This window comes from Lonchura striata, chromosome 10 (genome assembly GCF_046129695.1).
Source record: "Lonchura striata isolate bLonStr1 chromosome 10, bLonStr1.mat, whole genome shotgun sequence".
In the NCBI taxonomy this organism is placed as follows: domain Eukaryota; kingdom Metazoa; phylum Chordata; class Aves; order Passeriformes; family Estrildidae; genus Lonchura; species Lonchura striata.
In genome coordinates, this window is record NC_134612.1 from 15,891,152 (window position 1) to 15,911,692 (window position 20,541).

The window sequence follows — 20,541 nt, forward strand, 5'->3', positions numbered from 1 at the left end:
GCGAGCGGAGCGGTCTCCCCGAGCCGCCCGGCGTGGCACTTGTGGTCTGGGGGTTTGCGGGGCAGCAGCGGGGCGGCGTCGTCCCGGCCCGGGGCTGCCGCCGGGCGCGGGACGGGGCCGCCCGTGCGCGCTCGCTGCGCGGCGCGGAGCCCGCAGCCGGGCCCGGCGGTGCCGCGGTGCGGGGCGGGGCGCGGGCGGGGCGCGCATGCGGGCGGTGCCAGGCAGCGCGGCGGGCCGCGGAGCCACTCGCCCCCGCAGCACCGCTCGGCCAGGGACAGCTCCCGCCGGCCCAGGTAACGCGTCCCCCGCGCCCCGCTCCGCGCCCCGCGGGCTGGGGGGGCCCGGCGCCTCACGCCGTCCCCCCCGCCGCTTGCTTGCTTGCTTGCAGCTCCGGGGCTGTGACAGCGCCGTCCCCACCGCGGAGCGAGGCAGCGGCCGCCGGCTCTGCCCGCCGGGCTCTCGGCTGAGGAGGGTGCGCGTCTTCCCGCAACTTCCCGGCGCTCGCAAGGCTCCGCGATGGAAGGGAAAGGTGGGTCGGGCGCGGGGGGGCGGCGGCGAAAGGACCGCAGTGGCCGGGCTGGTGCGGGGCCGGGCGGCCGAGGCTGCCGCTGTGCTGGGGACATTGCAGCACCGGCGGGGAGCGGGCGGGAGGCGCGTCCCTGCCGATCCCGCGGGGTGCTCGGCCCGCTGCGTATGGAGCGAGGGGAAAGGTGGCTGGTTTTTTAGATTTATTTTCCTTTAGGGAGAGACAGATGTTAGTTGGTGATTTGTTTTCTTAATGCTAAGGATTTGCATAATAAATATGAGGTCCGTCCCGTGTTTTCTAGCCAGTCAGCAATAGGGAGGTTTTTAACAGATGAAAAGCATTTTATGATTAGAATGGGTTTAAAAAAATACCTCGTTTTTATTTTTTTGTGAAACGAGATCAGGGCTATAGAGCTCTGCCCTCGTTACATTGCATATTTAATACATCAGAACATCCTGATAGATTGGAAGAAATGCAATGAGTATTGGGCTATTGAACTGTCCACCCTAGAAAGAGGAGATAATTAAATCTTGCCTGGCTAGCTTGTGTGTTTGCATACAGAGATATCTCATCCACATATATCCCTTCAGGTTGAGTGTATGCGCTTTGTTTCTGTACATAGCTCTGTGGTCCCGCACACTTATTTACCTATCCACCTCTACAATTGCACTGGAAATCACACATTCAACTGGTACATGAACTACGTGTTAATTGCCAATGAAATACTGATGGTAAGTCAGTCCTTGCAGAGAAAAGGCGAGTTGCCATTCCTACACAATGTAGCTGCCGGTTCTCCTGTGTAACACAAATCTGTGAGCAGTTTAATTGATACTGATCAGGGCAGTGGGGCGATATGGACGATATTAATTCAAGGAAAACTACGGTAGACTTGTATAACACAATACTACATACCTTCCAGGGAGACGAGCAAGCTATATTTAAATCCCAGGTTTATTTTTGTAACTATCTTGTCAATCAGGGCTATAGTTCTCCTGTGTGGGAATATCTGATTATATGCTGATTAAGGAAGGAAGCTATTTCAATCATAAGGAGGCAGTATGTTCTATAAAGTGCAGTTTCTTGTGGGCAGTGATCAATAAACATACCAGGGCTTGGGGAACACGTAAGTACCTCTCGAGAAAGTGTATCTGCGAAGACTTTACTTAAATTAAAAAGCTCACAGCAGTCACGTTAGCCCTAAAGATAATTTCTGTACTATCCATGATGTTTTCACAGTTAACCTGAGATGGCCACCTTTGCTTTTTGAATATCCTGTTGGTACTTGCCTTGATGTGAAACAAATGGACTGTGACTTCAGAATAACACACTGTGTGCCTTGTCATGCACTACAGGGGCAGGCAAAGGCTCTCCATGGAACTTCAGATGGAGCTCGTGTAGTTGGAGGAGTTGAGCAGGAAGGAAACATCTGCAATAAAACAAGGGTCTAGGTAGCTGGGGGTAAAAGGACCTCCAGAAGGAGGGTTGCCCTACTCCTGTCGTGTGCAAACAGTGACTGTTACGCTGCAGTTGCTGCTGAATTGGCAGTGAAGTGTCTGATAAGGTAGATTTTGGGGCTGCTGATACTTGTGTTTATTAGTTGCAAGATGGGCTCCACAGCAGGGCATGTTTCCAGGTGCTTGACTGGTGGAAGGGATAGTGGGAATAAGTCAAGCCCAAGAGTCACTACTTATTTTGATGCAAAATATTCTGAGCAGTTTGCTGTTATTAGAGATTTTCCTTCATGGGGTAGAAGAAGGGAACAAATACTCTCTGGGTTTCCTCTATCTATGTAAAAAGGAGGGCTGTTGAGAGCAAACCCAGCAGAAATCCAAGTACCAAAATGGGACAGGTCCAAAGCAGGGATGAACTTAAATGGAATACATAAAGAACTTTGGCAGCTCAATGAAGAAATGAGAAGGCAAAGGAAGTCTTGTCACGGCAGGGATCCAATTGTGTTGGCACTGAAGTAGTTTTTGTAACTTGGATAGAGTTGGAGTGGCACAAGAAGGCCTGTGAGGCATGGGTCTCACGGAGCAGTTTTGTGTAGGAGTACAGTCAGGCACAATGCAGAACATCTCCCCAGAGGAAAGATATGAGCCAGACTAAACTCTTCACTTCTTCAGCTTTTGAGACTAATCCTGGATGGATTTGCAACTGCATTGCCTGACTACGCACTGGTTTACATTTTGTTTTCATTACTAACCAGGCCTCTGCATTGCGAGTCCTCTGTTAGGAGATTGGAGAAACATCATCTGCAAGCAACAAAGTCATCTCTTGCTTTTTAAATGCTTCCTCCTGCAGCCTTTCTCCCACCTCTCCAGTCTTCCTCAGTGCAAATTTCAGAACATCTCCAACTCAATGTTGTGCAGATACTGAGGAAGAGTGTGTGCTATATTAAGCAACATAAAGTCTGTTTAAGAAAACCTGCCGTCTGGTCCCTGAATTCAGCTATCCCTGATGAATGCTGTGGACATTTCTGGATAGGGTTTGCTATCACAAGAACTTGGTTGTCTGAATATGGTTGGAGCTGGTGCTTTGCAAAACCTGCAGTCTGCAGTAAAAAAATGGGCTAAAAAACCATCTCTGGCACTGCTTAGAGCAGCCATAACTGATTTCACTGATTGGGCTTACTCACAAGAATGAGGGGAGAAAGACATAACCTAGTTTTTGTGCAGTGGGATGTGGGACTAAGGACTTTACTGTTAGGAATGTAGCAGTAAGAGTACCAGCCAAGAGGGTTCTGTTGAGGTTTGAGGAGGTGGTGCAGCCTGTGCCATCTTCCAGCAGACAAAGCTGGCTAGAACCAAGCATCTCTATCTCCTCACCATGCCTAAAAGATAAATAACACCCCAAGGAGCTGCACAGTTACCAACACATCTTGGTGATCTAAAAGTAGCATTTGGCCTCATCTAACTTACAGCTTCTCTGACTGATTCTGTTCTGCACGTTCACTGCCTCCAAACCTTTTGCAGAAGTAAGGAGCTTAAAAGTTGTAGCTGTTCCCAAAGCTTATTAGGCAATGGGGGATGCAGGGCACTGTGGGTGAGAGCTCTGTTTTGCATCTGCTACCTGATCCCTGTTCTCTGAATCTTGCCACTACAGCAGTTCCTGTGGGCTGCAGCAGTAAGCGACACACCAGGCATCCCTGGAGCTGGGCTTTGCCAAAGCTAACAATAGTTAATGTGGAGGTTAAAGAATGCTTGGTCATTTGCCAGATTCTTCAGTCACAGTTAGAAAGATGCTTAGCAGAGGAAGGAACATCATGCAGTGATGTTCACACTCAGAGGCTGGAAAAGAAATCAGCCAAGCAAGAGTCAAGCTGCACAGTGTGGAATGGATCCCTGGGTTTCTGGATGGAGTAGAGAGGGACTGCAGGCTAACCTTGCTGCAGGGAGAGCTCTGCTTCTCTGAAAGTGTGATACCCTTTCCTGTACTCCTGAAAACACAGAAATTGCTTTCTCCCTCACTGGTAGAAAGCACAGATTGCTACTTTTATCTTGCCTGAGATGGGGATTGGGGTCTTGATGTGTCAATGTTGTATGGGGAGCAGAGCCAGGCTGCCTGCCTGAACTTTCCTCAGGAGCCCAGAGAGTTTTTGGTGCTCTCTGCTGTCCCTGGAAGTCAGTGCTGGGCACTGGTGGCTCTGGAGTGCCTGGGCAGGCTGCCTTCACCATAGGATGCCTGCTGTTAACTAGGAAATACTGCAGGACTTGTCAGCTGGTCCATGGGGACAGCAGAGCTAAGGCATGCTAGCTGAGATGTGGAGATGCTCTTGTCATTCCCTGAGCCATGGTCCTGCCCTGTTGGAGAGACTTCTCCATGCAGTAGGTCTGCCCACAGGACCCTCATCGTCATGCTCAGAAGGGTGTGTGGGAGAAACCAGGGAACCTGTCCTTACAGCTCTCTTCTTCTCAGGGTCCCCAAGCAGCAGGGCTTTGAGGAGATGTCTGCAGAGGACATCTCTGCAGTGTGACCGTCCCAGGCAGATGCTGCCACAGTAGTGCTGCTTGAGACGTTCTCTTCCTAGTCACAAAGCTGGGAGCAGGATTTTTGCTTTGTAGAAAAGCCACAATGCTGCTGTTCCTAGGTATATGATGTTCAGGTCTTTGAGTGGAAGGCCTTAAGCAGTAAAATCCGACTTACTCAGGGCACAGAGTTCCCCTTCCTGGGACTGGCAAACAGGTCTCAGCTCTTTGCATCGTGCTGTCTTGTGGACAGGAGAATGGTCAGAGTGTTTTGAATCATCTTGTTCCACCAGAAGTACTCTGGAGATTCCTTGGCCAGCCCCAGCATTGTGGGCCTGCTTCCTCTGTGCAGCTGTCTGCATGCTAGGCCTGTAAAGGACAGATCATCACCTTGAAGAACTTGTGATCAAAACCCAACAAGAGCCGGGGAATGTTAGGATTGAAGACGGACTTTGTGGACAAGGTGAGAGCGGGTAGCAAGTGAGAACATGCAGTTCTGGAGGTTACTGTGCACTGTTCCCACCTTTGTGGCTTTCTTCAAAAATCAAAGGAAAGATCTTTAAGATCCAAGACATAGTTCATGTCCTGCAGCTGTCTGAGATGCTCATGTCAAACTGTACCCTGTGATACACCTTCCTGACGTGTCCTGTGTTTGCTAGAGTTGAGTCTGCAGCACATACTGTCACACATGTGTTGGAGTAGTGCAGATTGCTTTGGAAAAGTCTGGGTCACACAAGACCTTTTAGGTGCTTGTTTGTAATGCGAACAAAACAGTGGCACTGTTACTTTTGTTACAAGACTGTTTTCTTTCTCAGGGAATACTTGCACCTCTGTCAAGATAGTCAGAGGGTTCTTTGAGCAGTGCATTTTCCACAGAGGAGGCAGCTCCATGTTCCCAGGCTTTCCAGTGACGTGCTGTGAGATCCAGGGCATGTCACTGAGGCCAGCTGTTCTCAAACTGGCTGCTTGAAGTTTGACACAGGGAAGCATATTTGGGGAGGTAAATAAATGGCCTGATCTTTTTTTGCTGTCTCCCCCATGCCCCAGGTTGTGCTTTTCAATGTAGATGCCAGCATTCTGTATAGCAGGGGAGCACTTTGATTGCCTGACCTTAGCACCTTACCCCTGAGGCTGGAGTGGGGTGCTTTGAAAGATGACTTTGGTGCTGTGCTTCAGACTGTCTGCACCAAAAGAGGAGGGGAATGTCAGGCACTAATTTAGCAGTGCAGTCTTGCTTTTCTTTAATGCGTTTCTGAAAGGGAGAGAAATGTCTGTTCCCATTGCTTTAGAAATCACATTAAACTCAACACAAATATGAGGGCTCAAAGATAAGAGCTTGGGTTGCTGTGTGGCTCTTGCAAAAATGAGCCAACCTTGGCTATTTGCTGCCACCTAGAAGAGCAGGTAGTAGTCCAATACCTTTATTAACCATCATTTGAAAGCTGCTGAAATTCTGTGGGTGGGCATCTGCAACTTCTGAATGAGAAGAGTGCAATATGGTACCCCAGGAAGTATCTGTGCTCTAACAGGCCTCTAACATGCTCAAACAGGTAATTAAGGGGGAAAAGTAAGTGGCCATGCTCATAATCCTCCATAGCAACAAACCCACCATGTTACTAAACAAAGGTGGGAAGAGAACCTGAATAATACTCTTAAATCTTATAAAAATTGATGCAGGACTTCGTCATCAGGCATTTATGAAAATACCCAAATACTTCAACCCATTTCCACAAGTTACATGGGGGCTGTGGAAGTCACATTTGGACTCAGTGAAATGTGAGAGTAATTGAAAGGGATTTTTTTAATGCATTCAGTTGTTCTGACATGCCATTTATATACAGAGTGGCTGAAGACATAATCTGTGGATACTCTGAGTAATGACCTGCATATAGCTGTTTCATCCCTAGGTCACATGGGGTCCAGAAATTTTTAAAAAATGTGATTTTTTTTTTTTTTTTGAGGCTTAACTTATTACCAGATTTTCCTTATTTGTTCTTATCTTTCCCTTTCTATCCACTCAGCTATTCAAATCTTGTCCAAATTGCACTAATTTCTAATGTGCCATAAAACTTGATATGCAAGAGCTAGTTATTTAGGGAGAATTGCAGAAACTATTTTAGTCTGTGTGTTTTGACCTATAAATGAGGTAACATTATTAATTTTTACATGCAAATCATGGTGTTTATTAGCATGGCAAAAGGCAATTTGACAATGAAAAATATTCCTGATGGGTATAGTAATTAATGCTTTCACTCAAAGTATAAAGGCTTTAATAATGCTGTTATGCTTAAAATGATTGAAGAAAAAGTTGACTATTTTCCTGTCAGTGATACAAGGATTTTTCCTTTTAATATAACTCCGATATCCCTGCTTTTTTGAAGTGTTCTTTATAGTCAATAAGACTACAAGTCACCAGGCTAATTCATTGAGTTGCTTCTCCCAGGTCTCGGGTTTGGATGAACCTTTTGATTTGATACTTCTGTGGGGATGCACATTGAAAGCGATGGCTTTTCTCTTCAGATTGAATTAAACCTTTTAGGGTGTCGTCATGTTTCAGTAGGGATCTTGTGGCTGGAGATGATGGCCGCTCCGTAGAGCGCCGGAGCGATCCTGCGGCGCCGCGTGGCCGAGGGAGGCTGTGTGTGCATCAGGATGTGCACTTGGAGAAGTAAGGCGTTCCTGCTTGCTATTTTTAATAGCATGTGCAAAGCAAGAAATCAGGGAAGCATGGAACAGCATTTCTAATTTGGAAAACTGGGTTTTTTTTTGAGCTGTGCTTCTTCCTTCTGTGTTTCATCCCTCCACTGGAGGCTGGCTTAAGGCTGGCTTTATCTGCCATCAGCCTTCAATAGGTAAGGTTAATTTGCCAAATGTAACTACTTGGATTTTCTTCATAAATCCTCCAGAAGTGCTGAATGTCTTAGTGGTATAATGAGGGAAAGTTGCCTTCCTTCTCAGTCACTGAGGATGTATTATTAATGCAAAAACACTTTTAATGCTATTTCCAAAAGAGGCTGGCAAGCAGGAAGGCCTCTTCAGGATGACTGAGGCCCATCTGGTCACTGAGAGTTGTATGCAATTCTTACTCCAATACAAAGTGCTATCATTGTTTATTTTTCTCCCCAAGTCCAGGCAGACAAGTTTATTGGTAGGATGGCTTGCTTCAGTGTTGTGATACCACTATGCAAGCAAATGTGGAACTAGAGGCCCTGAGGGATCTTCCAGTTGATGTTGGTCACTAACATGACCCTACTGAGGAGCTTGAACTCTCTAGTTCCAGATTCTGGACCTTGACTCTTCCTCCTCTTACTGACACTCTGTTCTCCCCTTCTTCTCATTTCTGTGTTTATCATTACTTGGGGCATTGAGGAGCAGGATCCAGATGTGGTTGGTTGGCTGTGATTTGTTTGCCGTAGAGTGGAATTACAGTTGTCTTTGCAGTTTGAAAGATCAAACTTGTATGAAATTGAGCAGAGTGGAATAGAGTTCTTCTTTGAAGGACAGCCCTCAGAGCTTCATCCTTTATTGATATGCAGTCCTGAATATATATATTTTAGGGGAGCACTTCAGTGAGTATGAAACTTGTTAAGAATATTTTGCAGCAGTGGTTTTAGAAAGATAAGAAATAAACACCAAAATATTCCACATATACAAAATTATTGTTTCATCACAGATATTATTTTGAGATTCAGTTTGGTTTTCTGACTTTTTTCAAAGCAAGGACATACAGTATGAATTAATTCTCTGCTTGAGAATCTTTGCACATCCTGTGCTTGCTATGATGCAGAATGTCCATTTCTCTGCCCCTTTAGAATAGCTCTGAATTCAGTCTTATACATGCTAGTGGCTCTACCATACTGTAAGTGACAGGGGAACGGCAGTAATGCCAAAATGAGGAAAAATGTATAATCCAGCACCTTTTAGTAAATGGAGGAGAAAAAAAGTTAATTATACATGAAGGGAGACTTGGATTTCCTAATTTGATACTAACAACCCATTGCAGCATAACTGGGTTGACAGTAGAATAAGCTTCCTCAGCAAGACCTGCTTTTTGTAATATTTCCAGCTTATTTGATCTCTTTGAAGGCTGAATTTGAGCTTTTGAGATATTTTCTGGCCTCGAATTCACATTCCCTTTTAGTATTGACCAGTGCTTCTGGTATTGAGACTGCCTGTTAGCTGGGGCCATACATTATCAAATAATCGCATTGGCAAAGTCATCTGTTAATTTTTAAACTTGTTATTCCTATCAGTGTGCCCCAGTGGAGAAATATCATACTGCAAATTATAATAATTTTGTTGCAATATGAGAAGTGCTGGGAGAATCAGCAAAGAAGTTTAAAAATTACTGTCTTGAGTCTCCTCTTCCAGTCAAGATTTTAAGTGAAGTACATGGAGCTGTTCTTGATTTGCACTGGTATAGGCAAATGCCTCATTTGGTCAATAGGCAAAGGCCAGGTCTCTAATGACTTACTGAACTAAAACTAAGGAAATAATACTGATTATATGGTGTAAGACCTATTTGACTGCCTTTAGACCTAGATTATTAACTATTGAAGAAGTAGTAAAGGTTTGAAGAAATAATTTTGTATTGGTTCAAGGGGATGCTAAAATAACAAACATTTGTGGTTTATTTACCTTTTACTTTCTTCCTGCCACTTTAAAGGCAATTTACTTTATTGGTACAAATTATATAGCCTTGAGGCATTTGTATTAACAGCTGCTATTAAAATTGCTATGTGGTATCTTCAAAAGTTGGATTATCCACCCCATCTTAAAAATGACTATGAATTACACTTACAACAAGTGGCTCTGTGCTGAGACATGTCTCTGCCATTGCTACTAAACATAGTGCCAGATATCTAGATTTACCTGTCAGTTTTATTTGCATGATTCATCTCTCAGTATCGTGCATTGCAGGCTCTCGGACCTAAATGGTGCTTTTAGTGCATTCCCCTCTCAAAAAATATCAACATCCAGAAACATCAAGACTTTGTGGGGTTTTTTGTTTGTTTCTTTAAAAAAAGGAAAATAAAGTCACTAGGGATGAATTTCTCACCTCCTTTGATTAGAAGGTTCCCAGAAATAGTGAGGACAAGCCTGACATATTAAAGCATACAGCCGTGGGCAGTATACAGAGACAAAGAACAGAGTGTGTTTAAAATCTTAATTATTTATAGTAAGAAAATACTGGTTTTGGTTAAATTGTCCCTTCTGTGGCAGCACCCTAAGGTTGATGACAGCAGATCTGAGTGCAGAATTTAGCCTCACGCTCTGCTGTCTGTGAAATTGAGAACAGGGCATTGAGGCTGATGCTGAGCTTTACATGCAAGGGGATCTTCTAGTGCAAGCAGTGCTCTGTGCTGTGCAAGTCAGCCAAGCAGTGGCAATTTTTGGATGGATAGCTCATTATAGACATACTGCTGTATATATGAAAACACAGGCAGGTCCTTTTTTATTTAAAGGTTTTCAGGAGCAGTGAATCCAGAAGTCTTGCTGAATCTCAGCACTGTTAAAGCTGGCATCACCACCACATGAGCATTGATGCTCATGTGAAGCATGAATTTATGCTCAGTAATCTCAAAGGCAGGGCTGTTACTGTATTCCTGAAATCAGCTTTATTACCCAGAAGCTGCATGGTGATTTGATAATCCAAACCAAACAGAGCATGTCCTGACTGTGGCTCCAGCTGATTTTGAAAGGAGCTGTAGTGGGCAATTGGCTTGGAGAAAACTGGGACCATGTAGGTGGATATCTCACTTCGGTCCTTCCCTGGTACCTTCACATCACTTCTTTAATTTGGCTTTGGCTTGGAGGCTGCCCTTGGCACCCAGCAGATGTGCCTGGGTCTCCATCCTGTCTCCTCACAGCTGAGGACTTTGTCTTCAGAGATTTCCCTGCCAATGAACAGGGAAATCCTCTCCTCAGTGTCTGGAACATCAGCCTTAGGTGGAGTCAGTGTCTAGCAAAACCTAAGGCAGGGCATTTTGAGCAGTTGTCTGTCAGGAACACTGAAGTTCAGCATCTACCACTTCTTCCTTCTGTTTTCAATGGAGCTGCCTAAAAATCTTATCTATTTTGCAGAAAATCCAATTTTGTGAAATTTCTGTGCTGAACTGGATCAGACCCAATATTTCCCTTACCATCCAGGCCAGTCCAGGGCTTCCTGGACTCTGCATTTTCTGATGGATCTTGCCTTAGAGTCACAACAGTTTTTCAACACCTGTGGTAGCATAAACAGCACAAATGGCAGTGAACTCATGTTTGTAAGCAAAACAATTTTACTGTGTGCTGTTTTTGGAAGGATGTATCACAATAGCCAACTCTTAGAGATTTCTGAGGGATTGGGGACTTCATGGGATGCTTTTAAGGCCTTTCCAGGTGGAGGTACATATAAACCATAAAGCTTTATCACTGTTTTTAGCTTTTGTTCTATTTCCCTAATCAACTTTACACATCTTCTCTCTATTGAACTATGGAGCTTAAGTTGTTGGGAAAAATGGTTTCCAGGCTTCCATTTCAACTTCCTTTTAAAAGAGACACAATGCTATTTTCCAGAAAGATACATCATCAGAGAGATACATCATCAGAAAAGCCTGTGTATTCTTCTCTTCAAAAATACTGAGTTTCAGTTCTAAATAACAGTAGTTTGAACTTGTTTTGAAATTATTTCCTTTGGGGGAAAATATTATTAATTACTGTTATATTACTGTTATTAATACTATTAACAAACAATAATGGGTTATTGAAAGCTTTAAAACTTACTTTTTACCTAGGATTTCCCAGGACAGTTCAACAGAATTGATCTCTAAATTGCAGGTGTTACAATTGACTATATCACATATTTCTGTGCAGAAGGTACCAGCAGCAAATGTTCTGCTCATTGTTTGCCAATGGTTATTGGCTCAAATGTCATGCAAAGCCATGTGAAACAGTTCAGTTCTATGAAGATGTGATCTCATCTGGATAGATTATCTTGTAGCTTTAACAAAAAAGCACTATTCAAGCCACATTGTGCTGTCTTGGTCTATTAACTATGTGGCTTTCACCCCATGTCCCAGAATAGCCCCAGCTGGCACTGATGGCTGTGGACTCCATATATCTATAGTGGTGCTGCTTGGTCCCAGAAACAGTGACCAAGGTGGCTATCAGCCAATGACTGCTGAATGTCCTGAGTGTAATGAATTGAAAATCTCATGTACCTCCTTGAGTAGAAAATACTATCAGCTTGTCTCTAATTATGACCCCAGATAATGATGGAGCAATCCAGAAATATCACAGCATGGACAGTGAACTCAGTGAACTTCCTTGATATAAGACAAACCTGGATGGGTCTGATACTGGAGCCTTCTTTTTTGCTGAAAGACATATTGGACTGTCAGTTCTGTTCCTGGAAGGGCTAATTACAGCCACATGAGGCAATAAATTAGCTCCTGCTCCTCTGGAAAAAAAACCCCTTGGCTCTCAGCTCAACCCATGCTGGCAAAAAAGTGTGGCGATGGAGAGCCAGTTTTACACAGCTGTGCCAAGTTCAATACACCAGTTTTTAAATCACCTGGGTTCAGACCCTTATGTCTGTACTCCATTGGGAAAGAATGGCTACAGAACTCTGGTTAGTGGACTTACTGTGCATAGGGACTGACTTTGGCTCTGCACTTAAGTGTGAGGCTGTCTGGACAGTACGCTCTGGGGTTGAGGTCTTCATTAGCTTATGTAGGAGTAATATTAGGAACCCAGTGTGGCCTTAGTGTCAGATCAGTGGTGACCTGAGACCTTGTCTAGGCAGCATTTACAATGTGGGAGTGGTTGGATCCTGCTCTTGATGTTGTGCTGTTGGCCAGAGAAAAATCATCTTTATGGTCACAAGGAAGAGAACAGTACAGAACAGCAGGACTCCTGGGTTAAATCCTACCTCCCAACTGTAAGTGTTGAAATTACATTTAAATCTTCTGTGCTGCTCAGTGGAATGAAGATTGGTGCATAATGCAGCCCTGAAACCAGGGCACTGATGCTTTGTTTTCTCCTGCTAATCCAAAAGGTTTTGAGCCATTATACTACTAAAGCACATGTTCACCCCCAGCCTAGTGGAGTGATGTTATCTTCCCTCTGTACCTTTTTCTGAAGTTCATAGCTCAGATGTTCTCTGAAACATCTTGGTTGAGTTTAAACTGGAGAGATGGATCCCGTGCCAGCTGCCATCATGACTAGCAAAGTTGAAGTTTACTAGTTATGCTTTGGATGATGAATTCCAAGAGCTTTTCACCACTTCAGCAACAAAAAGAGCAGCAGTGTTCAGTAACTGTAGGTAAGATCATAGTGTTGGGCCTGGAGGCATTGCATTAGGGCTGCAGCAGCCTAAATGGTGGTTGAAGACTGTAGAAGGATCAAAGTGCATCTGACCTGTTTTAGACAAGGACACAAGGAAAACTCTGTTCTGGTTATTTTTTTTTTCCTTCCAGGTGATCACTATTGTAACATCTTGTATTCTGTGGGTTTTTTCCTTAGATGTTATCAAGGCCTGTATGTTTAGGCAGTCACCTGATGTAGGTCTCATAGGGGTGGTAACATCCCTGCTGTGCCTCAGCCCTAATCTTGTCCCTAGCAAAGATGGTGATGCAGAGGCACTAGGAAAACATGGGGTCTGAGAAGTGTTCCTGTAAGCTTGCTGTGTTCTCTAGGCTGATCTGGGCTCTCACAGAAGGACACCCTTTCAGAAACACAGATGAAGGGACAGAAGTAGCAGTCTACATAGTTGTCCCATTTCTGTTACGATTGCTAATCACCTGGCATTTCATAACATCTTTTCCTTCTCCCATGCTGTCAGCTCCAATACCAGCTGTACAACCTTGCAGTCATTGGGATGGCAGAAGATTGCAATCCCATAATTGTGTTAGAGTTGGTTTGCTGCGAGCCTGGTGGATGAAAATTCCCTTGAATGGTAAATGAAGTCAGGAGCCCGTGTGAGCAAATGCTGGGTGCATCACTGCCCTCCTCACGTTTCGTCCTGCATGTGTAATGTTTCCATTAACCTGAAGGACTCGTTCATCTGTTTGCACCATTTTTCAGGGTACACTAGACTTCTGTGTAAAAGATGTTGCTAATATTTTTCCTACTAGAAACAGCTGATTGATAGGCCCTTCCTGGTGGGACTGAAATCCTTAGGATAAGAGAGAGCTCCTTTTACATAAAACATTTAATACTTTAAAATATCAGATTTTTTATAGAGCTATGAAAATGTTATGGATTGTGTATATAATCACTCTTAATTTTAAAATCTACATGTTTTATGAAATTATTATAGTGACCATATTTTAAGTTTAAATTAGTGCAGTTGGTTTGGCTTAATAATCTGTAAAGGGTTCCATGCACAGTAAACCTAATTTTTCATGCTGAAAAAGATCTTCAAAGACAAATATTTGCAGTAATAGTAAAGTTAACATAGAGAAATTATGTGGAAGAACATTATTCTTTGGGTAATTGTTTCCTTTCTTTTTCTTATGGCTCTTTGCTGGAGGTAAATACCCAGGGCTCTCTTGTCAGTGTGTGTGCTTCTAACAGGTGGCTATTTTTAATCACCTTTCTCTGAAGAAAGGGGAAGAAGAGTTGTGCTGTTTTAATTTTGAGGCATCTCAGGTGCTAGTTGGCTGTTTCTGTGGGTGATTGGATGTATTTGGGACTGTTCAGAGAGGTCAGTGAGTCCATCTTGCCAAATCTTGACAGGGGCACACCACTATTAGTTACATAGAACTGTAAAATGGCCATTGAGAGACCCGAATCAATAAGCACCTGTATTGGTGGGTGCTTTCCTGTGTTTGTCTTGTCATGTTGCCTTTGACTTTTGCAGTCACCCCTGTCCTGGCACTCCCACCTGTGCAGAACTGGCACATCTCAACATCTCAGGCTCTTATGCATCTTATGCTGCTGGTGCTTAAGCAAAGGTACTGTAATGCTCCATGCCTGATAATGTCTGTTTGGCTAATGTTGCTATTTCACCAATACAGGGTAGAACACAAACAACCCAAAATCTTTTTCTGAAAATTATCCACTTTGTTCTGTTGCAAAGCCTGGTCAGGAACAAGCAAGGACAGCTCCTTATGGTGGTGGTGCAGCTCACCATGTAACTGTCCTGGGACTTAGGCTTTGTCTTTGCCAATATTTCTACTTTTCAGCTCTTGGTATAGACTGAATAACTTTTGAAATACCTATTTCCTAAAAAGTTAAAATATTTCAATACTAGCAGTTGTCCAGACTAAGAAAAGATGGAATGTGGAATCTGTGGGACTTGAAGTCACTTCATCAGCATGGAATTGCTTGGTTTAGATTCTTCTGTTTAAAGCTAGATCAGCATCTCAAGGACCTTGCAGGGAGTAGTGTTCATGTGACATTTCATGTTTTGTCAAAGGAGCCCAAACCTTGATTCTCATTGGTTTCAATATTTTTCCTAATGCCACATGGCTTCTGGAGCAGAGTCTGGCAGCTGGACTCCATTCTTTCCTCCCTTCAAATCAGCCTGTCTGGTGAAATGCCAGCCTTTGTGACATACAGCACTGAATTGTTGCCTAGCTCTTTGTATTTGTGAGTATCAGAGCTACAAAAAGGAAGCCAAGAGCTATATCAGTGTTACAGAGGAAAATGAGGCACAGAGTAGAGCCACTTACTCAAGGTCACCCTTGAAAGTGCTAGTAAAACTCTCATTCTAGCACAGTTAGGAGTAAAACACCTTTTCCATGATACTCTGAGCTAGAACATCAGAAAATTCATATCTAATGAACGACAAAGACTCCTTATTGCAATGTGAAAGGTGTAGTTCTCCAGGGACTTTCCCTTTATAAGAGAATGGGGGCGTGACCCACAAGTTTGAAGCAGTGTGTTAGTAGGGAAAGTCAGCTGAACTTATTAAAAATATTCTTCAACTATTTTTGGATTAGTTGAAGATGGCAGAACATTTTTATTTGGCCCTGTATGATACTTCACTGCAGTCACTGAGACTGTCTCATTGTTGGAAAATGCAGAGTTCTCCTTGCATAATTGGAGGGGTGGGGTGGGGTTAGAAATCCAAAAGACAATTCTCAATAGTGGTAATAAGGAAAGTCAGGGGGCTTGTTGAGGAAGCACCTGTGACCCTGGATCATATACAGATGACCTCTCTGAGTGAGGATATTATTGCCCTCCTTTGGCATAAAGAAATGGAGCAGCACTAAGTCAGCACAGTAATTATGCTTGCTTTCAGCACGTATGATTCCTGGGTTTAGGGGTTTTAAGGAAATGTGATGTTTTCTGTTATTTACCAATACATAAATATCACAGTGGATATACAGAGTGGAAGTGGTTTTTAGTCTTAAATGAAGATTTTGGTGGAGTTTAGAGAAAGCTAGATCTCTAGGGTGTTCACTTTCTTTCTCTACCTCCCTGAGCATTTCCATAGGAGTACTGTGGTCCTTATAAATTGGAGTTTAGTACCTGCAAGGGCTTTGACTCCAAGCATCAGGCTCCCTGAAGGAGTAACACCAACTCAGAAGAGGGTTGCTCTGAGGACAGAGCAGTGCCTTTGCTCAGGGTGGCAACCATGGAGACTGTGCTTTTGGAGGCATGGCCCATCCTTCAAAGTTAGCCTTTGAACAGCAACTTCAGAAACAAGTTACCTGCTGGAAAATCAGGGAGTGCAGGGACATGGTTACACAGTGCAGATTTAAAGGTGTGTTTTTGCCAGAGGTGGGTGTGAACTGCTCAGAGATTGAGAGGTGAGTACGCATTCATTAAGATGTGCCTTTCAGCAAGTAGGACCTTGAATCCTAAGAAATTAGGAGAAACAGAAGTATGCAGAAGTATCTATGTGTAGGTGATACTCCTGCCTGTTCTGCAAAAGGAGATGTCAAATCAGTGTTTATTTCTGTAGCCTACACATAAGGATACTTTGAAAAGATAATACCGCTTTGCTGGTCCCCCTGTTTTTATGGAGTATAATTCCTTAGAAAGCCTACACTTAATTTAGAAAATAACAGATATAGCTCTGCAGATTTAGTTTTTGCTTTTACTCTAAATTGAAACTGTTCACTCTGTGGTTCAGTGTCTCATGGCTGAGTGCTCTGTATGGAAGATGGATATTTCTCAAAGATTAGATATTTCTCAAAGTGTTCACAATATCAGCTGCTGTCTAATCGCTGCTCAGTATTGAAATGCAACAAATACTAAGACACTTCTCAAAGCTTGAAGGAAAAGGCTCAAGATAAAAACTGTTTCGTAGTATGTGCTTTCTTCAGAAAGCAATGTATGCCATAAGAAATTATTTCTTAGATTTGTGTAGATCTGTGCTGCTGGCTGGTTTTAGTGGTTTTACCTGGGTGACAGGCTTCTTCTTGTATAAGCCAAAAAAACCCCCTTATGTTAAATTCCACATAGAAACCAATCAGAAGCTTAGGGTAGACATGAGAATGTTATTGTAGTACATTCCTGCATGGACTGTAGGTTGTCAGGACCATGGAGTGTTAGTTTAAACCCTGAATACTTTTGTTATGATGGTGCCTTAAAAGCAAAGGGTTGTGCTCCACTGCGAGTGTGGGTGGTGGTCCTTGCTCTGTGGGGGCAGCTGAAGAGCGAGTTTGTTCTGGGCTACCAAGTGAGCTGCCTGAGCCAGTGCAGAGCTCCTGGGGGCTCCTGCTGCTGCAAACCAATCATTCAGCTGGTGCCAGCTCACTTTTATTCTGGGCTTTTCCTAGCCCGGGGTCTCATGGGGCAGTGGTCTGTACTGAGCTGCCCTGGAGGTGTACTGCCCTGTGCAGCTCCCTGTTGCTCCTGGCCAGGAGCCCCTGCAGCAGAGGTGGGGGTTTGCAGGTGGGGCTGGGCTGCTGGCCTGGTTCTGGAGGTGTTCTCACCCTTGGCTGTGTGAGAGCTCCATGCAGGGCTGTGCTGGGAGGGTTTGCCTTCTCCCAGATCTGCAGCCCTGGTGGGACAAACCTGCTGCACAGAGCTGCGGGAGAAAAGCTGTCAAAAGTGTCAGCTCTGTGACATGTGCTGTGGGACAGCAGAGTCTGCTTCCACTGCTGCCTTGTCCTATGCCAGCACTACTTCTAGGAAGCTGTTTAACCATGTAGATACTGACTTTGTATCTGGCTCTGTGTGAATGACAGAAAAGTGTGCCAGCACTCCAAGTCACTGGGCACAAGCACTTCATTCTTGTTCTTTGCACTTCATTCTTTGCACTTCATTCTTGTTCCTTTTTTTTTTTTTTTTTAATTTTTTGGATAGGAAACACCATGTATAGCTATTTATAGATTTACCAGGCCTTTTCTGAAGCTCAACCAACAAGACATTTATGGATGTTCTGTCATCAAGAAAATTCCTTCTTCTGTTGGTTACTTGGGTTTATTGATTTATTTTGAATGATACTTATTAGCATATTACATGGAAGGATTATATTGCAAAGTATCTGACAGATACAGAGTTTCTTTCCTTTCAGTCTCTGCACAGTTATTTGTGAAAACAGGTATGACAACTCAAACCCTCACTCCTGTGTAGGCCATCCTGCTTCCTGGGCAGTAACAGGGATGCCCAGGGGGATGTGGACACAGACTTCTGGCATCCTTATCTGTCCAGTGCAGGAACTTTCTTCCCAATTCTATCTTTATCAAAGTGTGGGGACAGCCAGAGCCCTTCAGATGGATGTTTGAGAGGGACCTGCAAATCACTGACCAAAGCTGAGCTGAGGACTGTGCTCAGTAGAAGGGATGTTTCCTTTTGCTGAGACTCTGCAGCCTCTCAGAGAAGCAGTGCCTTGTGTGTGTGTGTGGCTTTCCTTCCTATCTCTGCCTAAGAGAGGAAAAGGAAGCACAGAGGATGCACCTGAGTGTCCTGAAGCATTCCCAGAGAGCTGCTGTTAAAATGCACTTGGTTTGAATGCAGAGAAGAGGGGTCACGTTTGGCTGCAAGGAGCACAAATTACTGCAGCTTTATTGCAAGGATTTAGGGTGAGAAGGTCAAGCAGATGAGACTTAATGACACACTGGACAAATTAAAAACTCCCAAGCATTAGGTGCTGTGCAGCTTGAGCAGCTCACAAGCTGCTCTTGGGTGCCTTTGGCCAGCAGAGTTTTATTGGAGAGAGAACAGCATCAGATCCCTGGCCTGAGTTTGAATTGCCCATAAGATTTGTACCTCTTGGATCCTCCTTGAGTGCCTCAGAGGAGCTAAATGAATAATGTACAGCCTTGAGGAGAGTAGCACTAATTGTTTAGGAATAACCCTTGCTAAGGCAAATATATTTTAAGTGGAGTCTCAAATGTCTGCCTCAGCAAGCAGTTTGCCTAAGACACTCTGATGGGCAGGTGCTGAGCTCCAGCAATTCTTTTGTGTGGTTATCATGAGATTGCTTAGGTCTGCTACAATATGCAGTATGGTGTGGTCAAAGAAATTACAAAATCATTGTTTGTCCTACAGAATATGGATCTGTGAAAGCCTATTTTCCAGCTCGGCACTTTGGAGAAGTTTTAATGTGGATCTAAGCACTGCCTTGGCATTGTATGTGTGTTTGTGTTTTTGCACCCCACAGAGTCTCATTTGTCAAACAAATTAGTGTCCCACAGGTGACTCTTTAGAAAGTGAAGTCATCCTTGAGTGGTCAATACCAGCCAAATCTGCCCTGAAATAGGAAAAAAATGCCTTCCTTCTTGGATGCTTCTGTGTTGCTTCACCTCAAGCCTTTTGTGCTCTTCTGGAAAGTCCTGGAGGCTAGGATATGGCATTATGGATGATGACAGCTTATTTCTTGTCAGAAGCAGGGAAAATAATTTTTAATTGATTTGTTAATTGCAGATCAGGGTCAAACATTGTGGAAAAGTAATTGGCTTACATTGATCTGATTCCATATTGGATAAGTGTCTTTATTCTAGCATTGATTGGCTCTGGTACCCCAATGGAGCAGTGCCTGAGGGAATGAAACAGGAGTGTCAGGCTGGGAGTGAGTGTGGGCAGTGCCCAGTGTTGGTGGAGTTTGGTTATCAGGCATAGATGTTGCTGAGCCTGGGCTGCTCTGATGTCAGGACAGGCAGTAGCTGTAGAGAGAAATATCAGGGGGATGAGGAAAGGTGATCAACTGATTCCCTGGTCTGAACTCCCAAAATAACCCTGAAATCTATTTTATTCCGCTATGAAAGAATAATTTCCTTGCCTGGGAATTAACATAGCTGTGATGCTATTCTAGCACCATAAATGGGATTGAGAATGTGATGTTCCCTGCCCTGGAGAATCACTGCCTCAGAAATTTGCTGGGGCTCTGCAGTTGTCACTTCCACATTGTATCAGCATCCTCAGCCTCATCAGAGTTTCAGTTTGAAGCAGCATGGGCTTTTGATTGTAAACCATTTTACTTTTGGGACAGCATGAAGGAAACTGTGTTATGCTTTGCTCAGAGAAGGGGAGGGAGGGGTCTGTGCCTTTCTGTGTGTATTTTTGCAGCACACTGAGCCAAAGCCTTCTAATTTAATGGGAGAGATTTGCAAATTCGCACCTGCAGAGTTTGCCTTCACAGGGTTTTCATGCACAAGCTTTTTATTTGTGCCCTGAGAGCAGCCTGCACCTGGCTTCATCTCCCCTGCGAGACCAGCAGCTCAGATCTATTGACAGTTCCCTCTCTCTGGTAATAAATAAATGTCTCATCCTGCAGCATGGACCCCCTTCAAAGGGTAGTAAGGCTCTCCCAGGTGAGCAAGGGCCAGAAACACAGCCCTGCCCATCTGTGCTGCAGATACTGCCACAGCACAAGTGCAGTGGAACGTGGATGACACTGCTGCTGTCTGAGTCTGCAGATCTCCAGGCTGTCAGGAAAGTTGTTTTGTTGGATTTTTGTGCTTGTGCCCACATGTAAAACATCAAGGAGCTGTCCTGCACAGCTGCCCAGAAGTCTGGCCTTGTTTCTGCTGCTTCCTAGCAGTGGTTCATGCATTGCATTTTTCCCTGAGATGAGTAGCTCAGGCTCCCATAACCATGGAAACCTGGTTTGTCTTCCCTAATAGCTTCAGCTGAGCTCAACATCTGTCTGCTTGGGAGAGGGAAGAC

General features: G+C 44.2%; 1 protein-coding gene across 1 annotated transcript in view; it reads left to right on the forward strand.

Annotated features, from left to right (window-relative positions):
- Positions 1-212: 212 nt before the first annotated feature.
- The window catches only part of FGF12 (fibroblast growth factor 12), a 216,112-nt gene continuing 195,783 nt past the window's right edge, over positions 213-20,541 (forward strand). Inside the window, exons 1-2 of the mRNA XM_021536858.3 lie at positions 213-293; positions 389-529. Coding sequence (XP_021392533.1) covers positions 517-529 — 13 coding nt within the window. The 5' untranslated portion in view covers positions 213-293; positions 389-516. The remainder of the gene's footprint in view (positions 294-388; positions 530-20,541) is intronic.